The 12,994-nt window shown below is 29.8% G+C and overlaps 1 protein-coding gene across 2 annotated transcripts in view; it reads left to right on the top strand.

The window, feature by feature from the left end:
- LOC118198361 (ubiquinone biosynthesis O-methyltransferase, mitochondrial-like) overlaps positions 1–12,970 on the top strand; it is a 28,843-nt gene extending 15,873 nt beyond the window's left edge. For both annotated transcript variants that reach the window (XM_035370021.2, XM_085810461.1), the window contains exons 4-5: positions 1,538–1,612; positions 7,827–12,970. In XM_035370021.2, the coding sequence (XP_035225912.1) occupies positions 1,538–1,612; positions 7,827–8,068 (317 nt within the window). In that variant the 3' untranslated portion in view covers positions 8,069–12,970. The remainder of the gene's footprint in view (positions 1–1,537; positions 1,613–7,826) is intronic.
- The last annotated feature ends 24 nt before the right edge of the window (positions 12,971–12,994 follow it).

Genomic DNA, 12,994 nt, shown 5'->3' with positions numbered 1-12,994 from the left:
TGGGTCTTCAAAGATCATTCTTTGAGTCATAAAATTTTGGCAGTTTTTTCCACATACATTTGTTTTATTTTAGTGATCCACTTCAAAAGATCTGTATTAGAATTACAAACAATTTAGTAACTGAAAATTTCTATATTAAAAATGCTGAACATTTAAAATGCTGTGGCTCAAAAAACAAACATTTATTACAGAGCAAAAGGAAGAAATACACAAACAGATGCGAAAAAGTTTTTTAGAGGTTATACATATAACTTTACAGCAGATCCTGGTTTAACAAATCATAAACAAGACACATAAAACAACCAATCAAAATAACATAATGTTATGAAATGTACAGGCGCGGTGAGATAGCTTCCCCGCAAAGCAGTTTTAGGGTTGCCATAAAATGGCAAGGGAGGCTGAGTTGCCACTTTTGGCAAGAAATCGTCCATTTGGCGACAAAATTGGCGATGTGCCGTGGACAGTTGGATAACCTTCTGAAACGAATTCTTACTGGTTTAGCCCAGAATGTTCTCGAACACCAGTCAAAAGCTATATAAACCCTGCTGGTACGCGAAAGTGGGTCGTCGAGTGCACTGCAAGAGTCTCTTAGTGTATCACAGTTAGTGCATCATTGAGAGAGCATGTTGAGCTCTGGGAATGACTGAACCGAAGAGTCGGGAGCCATGCTCTGTGTGTCTTCGAGTGCATCGCGAGTTGTAGTGTGGAGAGTCTCGAGAGTATGTGGTGTTCTGAGAACGACCGAGCAGAATACTCCGGTGTTTGCAGTGAAGCTTTAAGTATTTAATACTGTTAATTCATTTAATTGCACCCAAAATGATATTGATTTTGAGATGTATATTGGAACAAAGTACAATTTAAATAAGTATTATTTCATTCATCAATGGGACAGTGCAGCCATCTTTTGATAGGGAGGAAGGGGGAACTTACTTTGATGTAGAAATGCGTGTAGATTATAATATTGTTCATTTGAAATCTGTGGGAATGTTAGGTTGAGGGGGGAAAAATTCCTAAATGTTATGATTCCAACTGCCACCACTGTGACTGAAAGGGTAATGTTGAAAGAACAAAGAGTGCATTTACACAGTAGATTAACTTGTGAGTTATTTCGATAAATTATATGCTTTTGAAAACTTTTTCATAAAATTTATTTCTGTATATGGTTTTATTTGTTAAATTATATTATGGATTATTTCAGTAAATTTTATGCTTTAGATAGGTTTTTAGTAATAGGTAGTATAGGAAATTTATTTATGTATTTGGTTTTATCTTTTGAGACAGTTTAGCCACTATGCTAACCATTATAGATATGCAAAAGTTTTTAATAATTAAAAGAGTTATTTAAAATTCATGATGATAAATAAATATAACTTACAGCAAAACTATATGATTTCATTATAGGAATTCATAATTAACATTTATGTCAATAATTACTTTTAGACTGATTATGTAAAAATAAGTTGATGAAAATATTTATAGAATTCATTTCCTCATATATCATTATATCTTTTATATGCATTCTGTAAATTTTTTAAAGGCCATTGTGAATTTGGATCTGGTTGTAAATATTCTCATTTGACACCTCTTGATGTACAGAATCTTGAAGAACAAGGTAAGGTTTTTTGGTACTTTCTGTTATCAGGACAAGATTCAGAAATGTATTTATGTATGTATGTGTATGTACACATACACCTGAGCATGTATGTGTGTGTGTACACATACATATACATATGTACATCGATATAAACAAGCATACATGAACACATACATCCAAACATATATGCATATATACATATATTTCTGTACCTGGTCCTGATAATAGAACAGTACTGGTTTTTCTTTCTATATTTCTTGATTAATAATTAAAAAATTGGAACTTAAGTATTAAAGCAACCATCACATATGCTTTGGCAAAATTTGATGACATTTAAAATTAATTAAAAAATGCTATTGCAACTCTTAAAAAATTAAAAACCATAATAATTAATGTTAATGTTAAACTATAATAATTGTTATAAATAAAATTGATTGACATTTAAACTGAAGTAAATTTTATTTTCTTTTGGAGAAATAATATTTATTTACAGTTGTGGAGGTCATAATTCAACAATTGTTGCTGTAAAAGAATGAAATATTTTGTCACATCTTACATATTGCCACCACATAAATTATCCTAAACATGAATCTAAGCTCGGCAAGCCGATCCTCTTTTTCTGTTGATTTGCCATTTAGCCGCCATTCCTTATACATAATTTCATTTAGTGTCTGGCTCACCAGCAGCCAAGTGGTAAAGACACTGTACACTGGTAGTTCAGACCGAGGTTTGAATCCCGCGAACGGGCTGGCTGCATGGGTGTTTTTGTGGTTTTCCCCATGTGTAACATGTATGTGAACCAATTTCCCTTAAAAAGTCCTCCATGAAGGCATTCATCCCTTTAGGAAGATACCCCTCGTGTGCTTTGCCATAATTGAATAGGCCAATCCATTTAGTGTCTGTTTTACACTTCTGTTCAGTATAAAAAATTATGTGATTTTGTAAGAAAAAGAAAAATTCTGCTGCTTAGTTGATAGAAAGTTAAATATGGTCAACATTTTAAAGGAAAAATTAAGAACAAAACATGCCAAAAAATGAACAATATAATTCTTATTTTGAAAGTTGCAAAAAGTTTAAAGCTGCCTACAGTTAAAAAGAAAATATCTAATTCAAAACCTGAAAATGAAATTTGTCGCAGGTTAAAAATCTGGAGATTAAATTTGAATAGCTTGGTAACTCTAGGTTGGGTAACTGACCAAGGTGGCCTCTCTAATCCTGATGTAAAATACTTGAACATAACAAAGTTGCATAATATGCTCATTAATTATACGAGTAAAAGATTAACATATTAAAGAAATGCAATTTACTGAACTAAGTTTTGTAAGCTGCTACAATAATACAATGTCCCTGTAGAAACGGTTATTTGCTTCAAAATGTGTATGTGTAGTGCCCCTACAAATCATGTGCATGTAAAATTTTCAATAGAATTGTGTTAAATGTGCTACATTAATAAAGCATTTAATTTCAAAAATACATATTAAAGTACAAACTTTTATACAAGGCATAGATTGTGGGTACTTTGGTGATTCTGGATTTCAGAAATTTATTGATTTTAGATCATAGTTTAAATCTGGTAAGGGCACATTAGACATAGCAATATTTGGGCTTCATTTGTTGTTTAGGTCAGATTACCAGTCAAGGGCTAAAGGTATGAGCCCTGCCATCATTAATACAAGGCCAATCGACCCATTATCTTTGGTCAAAGTGCGACTTCTATTGCTAACTGGTGTTTGAAAGTGACATAAAGGAATCTTAATTAATCAGTTAAAAAATTCCTTTTATTGCCTTCTTCCTTTTATTAAGTGTTAAATCTGGATATTAGATCATTCCAAATGTTGGACATCCAGATTTTGTACCTTGTACTGTATATATTATTTAGTTTTATAGCTGCTTCTTGATTTAAATAAATTGAATATTTTTATTTGTCAAAAGTCACTGTGCATTTGGGACTCATTTGAACTTAAAAAAATTAATTAAAAAAAAAAGCTTCCTCCATTTGAAAGAATATTGTTGCTGAAGAGCAAAGGCTTTCATTTTACAACCGCCACCCTCATATCATTGAACAAAAGCACTTAAATTAGATTGCTTATTTGTCTAGTGAAAATTGTATCTAACTTTCTTTCCAGTGTCTAATAGGTTGGCACATGGTTTTACAGTTGCTGCTATACTCCAAAAATTTAAAATATATATTGTATACTGATACTGTGTAGTGGCTGATATTCAGCTCATCCACTAAAATGGCCTCCCGCAAAATAATAAAGAAATAAGTAACTTAATACCTCCAAATATTAGGATAAACTTATGAAATTTCTCATGGGAGTTCAGGACAGCAGAAAAAATGCACACAAATACTTGCAAATAATCTGTTATCAGTAAACACCATGCTAATGCAAAGTAATCAATAATTCATTTGTGTGCCAATGTGCAGCATGTGGTTGTTCCACAGCATAAATGTATATGTGAATGGGTGTAACTATTCAGAAATCACATACACATAGGATTTATATGTTTGTATTTATTATATAAGACTTTGTAGGTATACCAGGGGCCTCATTGAGTGCCGGCTGAACAGAACTCATATCATTATGGAACCATACAAACGTATGTTGACTTGTGGGTCCATGAAATTAGGGGTTTTCTCCACAGATATATCTTTTCTTGTATCCAAACTACTGAAAATGGACTTGTCAGATTAGATGGTTTTCTAAATTCGCTGTCATGCATTCTGGTTTAGTGTCAGCTCCTCAAACTCATTTAATAAAGAAAATGTTCCACAGTAATCAGACTGTCACTTTTCATAGTTCCAGTATTAATTCTGATATTTTTTGAGACAGTGCTGGACCTATGTTGCATAAAATCATTTTTACCAGTTGATGCTGATCATATTCTTCACGCCTTTTCAGGACAAAATTGTTGCCATAAGTTCAAGGTTTTGCAGAAATTCTTGCAGTTGTGTGCTACTCTTAATAGTCATATGTGAAAATGCCTTTACCTATGACTTAAAAATGTTGTATCTCATGAACTTCAATCATTGGATTGCTTCAAAAATCAACTAAAATTGTGTTCAGGGCAAAAACAGAAGTTTAGACAGATATTTATCAGTTTATGTATGCACTGTTGGATAAATCCATTGATTTACCTAAGTAATATTACTATATGTTCTGCACATGCTCATCTGTATGATTTTTTTTCTTACGATCTTCTTTACTTTCTTGTATGATTTTTTTTCTTTTATTTATATGATTTTTTTAATCTGGATCTCTTGCTGATGATTGACAAACTACAAGCACTAAATAGCTATGTTCAAATTAGATGACACAGAAAGAATCACTTGGAAACTGGCATAATATATTTTTCAACAAAAGTGCTTTTTAATTTTATTCATTTATTTATTTATCCCAAAGGGCATCAGCCCAAAAGGGTAATTAATTTCGTTTTGGTATTTTGCATTAAAAACTTTAAATGTTGGTTCACTTTTCAAATTGCTGCCACCTAGTATTATCACCCTATCTTATATTTAAAAAAAATTAAATAATGAAAAATCTCCATAAATGTATGTATGTAATCTTGTATTGTGATAAAACAACGGTACCTAGAGCCATCAAATTTTGAGTAACGTAATTTTCTGCCGAATATGGGCATCTGGAAACCCTAGTTTGGAATCTGAAATTTGTTTTATTATTGCTTTCATACTCTGGAACACTTCAATGAATTTTTTATTAACAAACTCGTTGATTTCAAAGCGAGCAATGGCAAAACTGCAAAAAAAAACATTTTTGTCTCCAGCGCTTGAGACTGTGTATCAGAAATTCTGAAGATATGCTCATATTAAATTTATTTTGTGATATTGCTGTTGAATTGAATTTTATCCATTAATAAATAAAGACCATTTAATAAATAAAGGTAACACACAAAAGGTTTTTTTCCCTTTGGGCATGATATAAAAATCTGAAAACTTTCAGATTTATTTATACAGTACAAAGTCTTTAATCCAGACTCGTCGGGACATCGGTGATTTTGGATTAGGGGTTTTTCCAGATTATAGATCATCAATTTAAATCTGGTAAGATGGCATGCAGAAATTATAAAATTAAAAATATGAAACCGTAATTTATGAAATAAAGAGCAATTATGATCTAAAGGGTATCAAAATTTACAAAAAAAAAAAAAAAAAAAAAAAAAAAAAAAAGCTCGATATTTATTTGTTTACTTTATTAAACATTTCTTTCAATGTAAGTTGTTTCGTTTTATGTGCTAATACTTTCTCTTTAATTCTATAAACAGACATAATTTCTTGTTCAGCTACAAAGTTCCGCTGTTCAAGTAATTGTTCCTGTAATGGCTGTGCCGAGAATACCAACTAACTAGTCAATCGAAATTTTTTCGTTTTCACTAACCTCTCTGTCACTTTCTTCATGCCTTTATCTATTTTTTGCAGCAATTCCACTTTTTGTTTGATGGACATCGAAACATGCTTTCGCTTTGTAGATCCTTTGGCAGCTCCAGATTCGGAAACTCTTTTTGACATAATCGAAAGTTCAAGCTTACTTTTTATAAAATTGCTGTAACACTCTGCAAAAAATAATAAGCCAGATCCAATTAGAAGATTAAAGAACAATCTGCAACATTAACTGAAATAGATAATTAGATAATTTTAGCCTAGCTTATACCGTCCATTGTACATTAAACGCGCATGTGTAAACGTAATATGCCACATGCGTAAACGCTACGCATGTGCAGAAAGTTTGTAGCTTTGAGGTCCGGATTATGGACGTCGGGATTAAAGATTTTGTACTGTATTATTATTTTAAATTTTATTTTTAATTATTTATTTTTATTTTTATTTTATTTTTTTTAATTAATTAATTAATTTATTTATTTTTTGGAGGGAACTTTTTGAAAAGATGTTTCAATATTTGTTTTTGTAATTTCTGGAACAAATTGTTTTATTAAGTCCAATCCTAAAAGTGGCATTCCCCCCCCCGTGCTGTTATTATTAATTGTGCGCAAATAGTCTTTATTGCAAAGTTTTAAAAAAGTCTTTCTGAAAGGAGTTTTTGTATCCATTGGCAACTCTTTGTGCTATTACACCATTCACAAAAGAAATATGGAAAATTAGTTTTCCTATTATCTCCTTCAAAATATTTTAAACTGTTTGCAAATTATTGCAAGTATATCATGGCTATTTCCTTTTCCTTTAGACCAATTCCAAGGTCTTGTAATTTTTTACTGAGGTACCTTGAGTAAGGGGTAACTGTGAAGGCATATTTTTTTCCATTATGCAAATTAATAGAATTTGTTCGAAAGCTTCAAAGTGATCTCTCTTTCTTTAATATCAAATTCTTTATCAAGCTATGAGTTAAACTGTAGTTATTTTCTGCAAAAAGTAGGAAATGTATGGCTTTTCTTTTCTGTGATATAAATGTGTAAATGTTTTGGCTCAAATTGTGGCAACCTAATAGTTCAGATGCCATAATTAATCCAAAATCTCAGTCAAAATTATTTACTTTAGATTGAATGAGCAACTGAGGTTCTTGACTTCCTACATCATACTGGAATTCCATGTGATTACTGTTAGATACAGAATTATAAGGCAATTCTTCTTATGTTTCTAACAAATGCAAAACTGAAATTTTTGGACCATGAGAAGCTAATGGAGGTTTGAACAGATGTCAGCTCTAAGTGGAAGGGATTTCAGAAAGTCTTTTTTTTTTAAATTAAATTATCAGTTCTGAAATACCTGTTGATTATTAAAGGTATGAAATACATGTTGATAGTGTAACAGTCCTTTTTTTTTTAATAATTCCATGAAAATATGTTAAAAGCAGCTTAACTATTGAAATTTTTTCAATAGGAATTATTTGTATTACCCATTTACCTACATAATGTATACTTTATTTTAATTAATTTTAATTAATTACTTTTAATTAATAAATTCAAAATATGTAAATTAAAAATAAAATTGGGAGTTATTTAAGGTTGAACAGGATATAAGCATTTGAAATTGGAAAAGGTTAGTTTAAACTCTATCTTGTGATGATCTTTATCTGTTACTGTGTGCAAACTTATCATAGAATCAAAGCTTTTGTGTTTTTTTGTACTTGATACTATTTATTTACCATTTTATTCTCATTATATTACATTTACATTTTGTATAATTAATTTTTATTATTTAAGAACAAACAATTTAGAGCAGTTTGGTGTTAGAATTAAGAATTGTTAAATTTTTCAGTTCGGCAAGAAAAGTTGGGTATTACTTTACCTAAACCAAGAGTAGAGCCTGATATTGATTCCTGGCTGCAAGCTAAAGTTTCCAAAATGAAGGAACCACCTTCAGCAACACCTGCAGATGTACAACATCCTATTTTGCCATCTGTTCTTTCCAGCATTCCCAACCTTCCACCTTCTCTCATACCTTCGAAACCATCTGAAATCTCGAATGTTAATAAAGAAACCACTGCACAGTGGGGATAGAGTTTAATTTACAAAAATTTTCTGCCGTTTGGTAGACAAAGCCTGCCAAAGAAGTATATGCACACTTTAACAAATGATAACTATATGAAGCATGTTAACACTAAATAAATTCACATATCATAAGTTGAATAAAAGTTACCTTTAATCTCTACAATTCCAAAATATGCTTAAAGTAATAGTTGCTAGCAACCACACATTCATTAACAATAACAAATCATTGCTAGAGTAACTTTGTGCAAAATGCCCTTATAACTACATATGATGTTTTAATGTGTTCAGAAGAAGGAAAAAGTCTGTTAGTACATCTAGCTGGCTTTCTGTGACACAAAGCATCCTTTATCATCCCTCACAGGTAAAAGTCTAATGGTATTAAATTACGTGAATGTTTAACATATATATATATATATATATATATATATATATATATATATATATCCATCATCTGGAACCTCATCTGGATAAGTTATATATATATATATATATTCTGGCTCCTGTCATTTGTGAACATTGTATGGCAAATTTCTGTGTCAGGTGGATGCAATTTTTTAACATCATAGCTGTCAAACAAGGGGTTCTTGCTATTCAGGGTCTGTCTGATTTTTCCATGTGAACACTGCAACCAGCACCATGTGTTTCAAATTTTTCCCAAAGATGTATAATTATCTGCCAAACTGAGTTATGTTGCTAACTCATGCCTCCATTTATATATATTCAAGTAATATTCTGAAATTGGAAATGTCACTTTAAAATGTTCTTTTAAAGAAGTCCATAGATATCATTTGTTGAAATGTCTTTTTAAGTTTTTGATGGACTCTGTATAATACATATATATATATATATTAAATAGTTAAATAAATCTTTTATTTCAATGCTGAAATATCTGCATTTATTTATTTATTTCAAATAGGATCATATGCAGTACTGTAGCTGACATAGTTTATTAATTTTAGATGAAGCACAGAAATAACTATGTCACCAGATAATTAAAAATGCAAACACATATACACAATACCTCCAAAAGGTTTTCTCAAAATGCAGGAATGAGGAAGAGTAAGCTTAGAGAGCTATTTATGAGTATTAAGAAATTCATTCACTTGCCATGAAAGGAGTAAAAAGCTGCACCACAAATCTTAACACTTTCGCTGCTGGTCATAAGGTTTTTATTGATAGTTAACGCTGTGTCATAGAAATAGACTATACCCATATGCCGACTTACTTATTGTAAGAAATAGGATTTAAATAAGGTAATAAAAGATTGTTATATGTACCACATTCCTTACTAAGCCTTTAAGTATGAAATTTTATTACTACGTGCCGATGCATGATTGACACTTTAGGTAAAATTAAAATAAATGCCGCATTATGTGCTGGCACGTGGCATTTAAAAACGAATCAAAATGAATAACAATATGCATTATTTGGGTATGAAACTATATTATAAACATATATATATATATTACAAGATGAATTTATTACAAGATAGTTACAATGGTATTATTGCGAGCTATGTATTTTAGAATGTTATTCATGTATGATTTTTGCATGAAATGAAACTTTTTTCCCATTCCAAACCACACATATTTACAACTAGTTTGTAAACTTCACTCCACGTCAATACCAACATATATCTCCTCAATGAATGCCAGCTGACCTTGAAAATAAACAGTGAGAAGTTGCTTTTCCCACTCCAACACATGACACCCACACCAAGTGCAAGAGCATGATTGGCTTTTCAACAATAACAGCAGTCACGCGCAGTGCATGATTGGCAGTGAATGTGTTAAATGACAAATGTATATTTCACATTTTTATCTTCAAATTCAAAAACTATTAAAAAGGATGGCGAGTAATAAAATAACACCAGCTTCAGTACTTTCTTGTTAACTGCATCACAGTATTAAAAGAAAATTTTGTTATTATTATAACATATTATTGTACTGCATTTATTAAAACTTACTTATTATAGGTATTGTATGTATGTCTTACTTTCCCCGTGAAAATTAAAATACACAGGAAAATCTGAAAAGCTGATAAAGAAAAAAACCTCCATGTAAAAATGCAATTCTTCAAAAGAAATGAGCCCAGTAATAACTTAGCATATAAGTCCAATGGACACTAGCAAAAGATTTGTTGCACTAGCATTTTTTTCCCCTTGTGTGTACAATAATTATGAGTCATTTTCTGTGACAAAATCCCCCATAAAGGATTCCTTTTCTGAAGCAGATGACCCTTGTATTATCTGCTTTAGGATAGAATGCTCAAGATTTGTTCTCAAAGACTGAGGTATCCATATCTTACTGCAAAACAAACTCTTCAGGATAATGAAATTTTATGGGTTTTTCAGAAAGCAAAATAAGACAGGAAGTTTTATCTAATTTCAGAGAATACTGTTTCAAATAATTATCTTCTGTGTGTTGTTACTTTTAATTTTCTGACTTTATATTTCTTTTAGTTATTTCACTTGAATTTGGTGATTTTTTTTAATGTATTAACTTATTCTCTCATCATTTGTTTTATTATTTTGCTTAATTTTTATGATGTTTCAATTTATTTGCCTGTGTACCATTAATTTAATTTGTTAATATTTAAATTTTTTTGTCTCTTTACTTTTTGTTTCATTTGACATTATCATTATTATTTTATTTATTTTATTCAACTGTCTTAATAGTTTTCTACTGAACTCTGGCACTTATCGTTTCATAAATTAAGCTCTGATGAAAACATTTATAACAATATTATTTTCCCCTTTAATGAAAGAGTTATTAAATTGACAAAGGCATTCAACAGTTCATTACAAAGTAAGCTGAATTAATGAGTTAAATAATTATATGTAACTATTATTTAAAATGAGTTATCTAAACACATGTAAGATGCGTAAGGTATTTTAGAACCTTTTTTAATCTTATCAAATTAGTTTGATAAATTTAAGAGTCTGTTCAAAATCAAGAAGCATCTGCTTTGCTTTCTGAATGCTTTTGTAAAGCAGGGTTTAAGCAAAGACCTTCAACTTCTGTTGATTCAAGCAACCAATTTCTTTTAGTGGAATTCTAAAACTATAACCTTCTTTATTGGAACCCCTAAAACTTTTTTTTTTTTTTTTTTTTGGTGGAAGCACTAATATCCTCTCAAAAATAAATAAATTAAAAAAAAAAAAAAAATCTGATGATTAGCATGACCTCCTGCCAATTCCATATACTGCCAGAATATTAACAAGCTTTAAGTAAACTGCCATTTCGAAAATATCCAGTCAGTGGTAGTGTACCGTCTGGTCATATAATGTTTGAGATTCACAAAACCATGACTTGAAAATCAAAACATTTTTAAAAAGAGCATATCTTGGGAATTCTTGATAGCATGTTAAGTGCTCTCGTACGTTTCTTTTTATATTCCATATATTATTTATGTTTATTATACTATTCCTTTAAATATAATACATACTTATAAAATTTGGTTGCAACATCCTTTTATTTGAAAAATGATTCAACTGAAAAGTGAGGATTGAAGCTAGTATATTTATCAAATGAGAGCTCATCTTCTGATGAGCTTATTCTTGCTGTATTTAGCATAATTGCAAGAATCATTTAATGCTTATAAATGTAATATGTTGTTCTCTAATGCATACCTATTTTAAATACTAGATTTGAGAAGTTTTGCATTATTTCATAATATATTTTGTTTAAGAAAATGTGTTCAGAGCTTCATGCAAAGTATTGCTTCTTGTTTATCAAGTTAACCAAAATCTAATTTGTTACCATTGATATAAAATTGTTAAATATTAACATTTTTGGATTATACTTTAAATATAGTTTTTCATCAAAAATTGCAATGGTCTTTAAATAAAATGCACTTCTATTCGCCCTTAAAAATTTGGTTGTCACATTTTACCCAAAATCTAGTCAACACTTTATATGGATGTCAAAATCTTAAATACAGAATATATAAATTTTTGGAAATTTCATATAAGAGTTATTGTGGACAAAAAATCTAACACGTAAACACAGAGAGAGAGACATCATTATGAAAATAGTAAAACGTATAACAGGGACCCTAAGTCATGATTTTCAATAAAAATTTTCTATAGAATTTTTGGATTGAGAAAATTACCTTCCTTACCTGTGTATATAGGTTGATGGGAGGTTAAAAAAAGATTGAAAATATGTCAGTATTACATGTGGTTTATATGGAAAATGAAAAGGAAATCACTATTTCATTAATATTTTTTTCATAAAAACAGATGTAATTAAGATTATTTTAAATAATGATAACAATCATAATTAAACATATTATTTAATTGTTTTAGATAGCTTGTTTTAAAATCCATAATCCAAAATTCCATAAAATTTCTATTTGAACTGATGGAACCCCTAGAGAAGTTGCTTGGAATCATAAAGTTCTGTAAAAAATAGTCTTTCAAAGACCACTGTTATAAAGCAAACCTAGAATAATTGAGAGTTTCAAAATTGTTATTAAAATATAATTTAATGTCATTGTGGTTTATATTTTAATAAATCTAAACAGAAAAAATTATGAAAATATGTATAAAAGTTTTCTTTTAACAATTCTATGAAGAAAACTTTAACACTACATGAATAACTTGTAATAACATATAAATCTGTGAATCTTTAGTTTTGAAATGAAAGTGAAATCAGTATTAAAAATCAACTTTTATTTATATTGCAAACATGCTACTACAGATACATTATTATGATTTCACATTCCAGAAATTTCTACATACAACATGACCACAAGTATTATTGAAAGCTTTTGATTTTCCTTTCCTTGATTGATGGAATTTTTTGTTTTTGCATTTAGCATGTTATTAAGGTCTAAGAACTTTGAGGCTGACTATGTGAAAGGCACTGGTTCTTCTTTCATCTTTTTTTTTTTTTTTGTAAAAATTTTTAATAAATAATGTCAGATATGAAG

This window comes from Stegodyphus dumicola, chromosome 2 (assembly GCF_044657685.1).
Source record: "Stegodyphus dumicola isolate Sdum_Otavi_A_Nest chromosome 2, ASM4465768v1".
NCBI lineage: Eukaryota > Metazoa > Arthropoda > Arachnida > Araneae > Eresidae > Stegodyphus > Stegodyphus dumicola.
The sequence above is the reverse complement of the archived record's forward strand: the minus strand, read 5'-3'. Positions and strand labels throughout refer to the sequence as shown.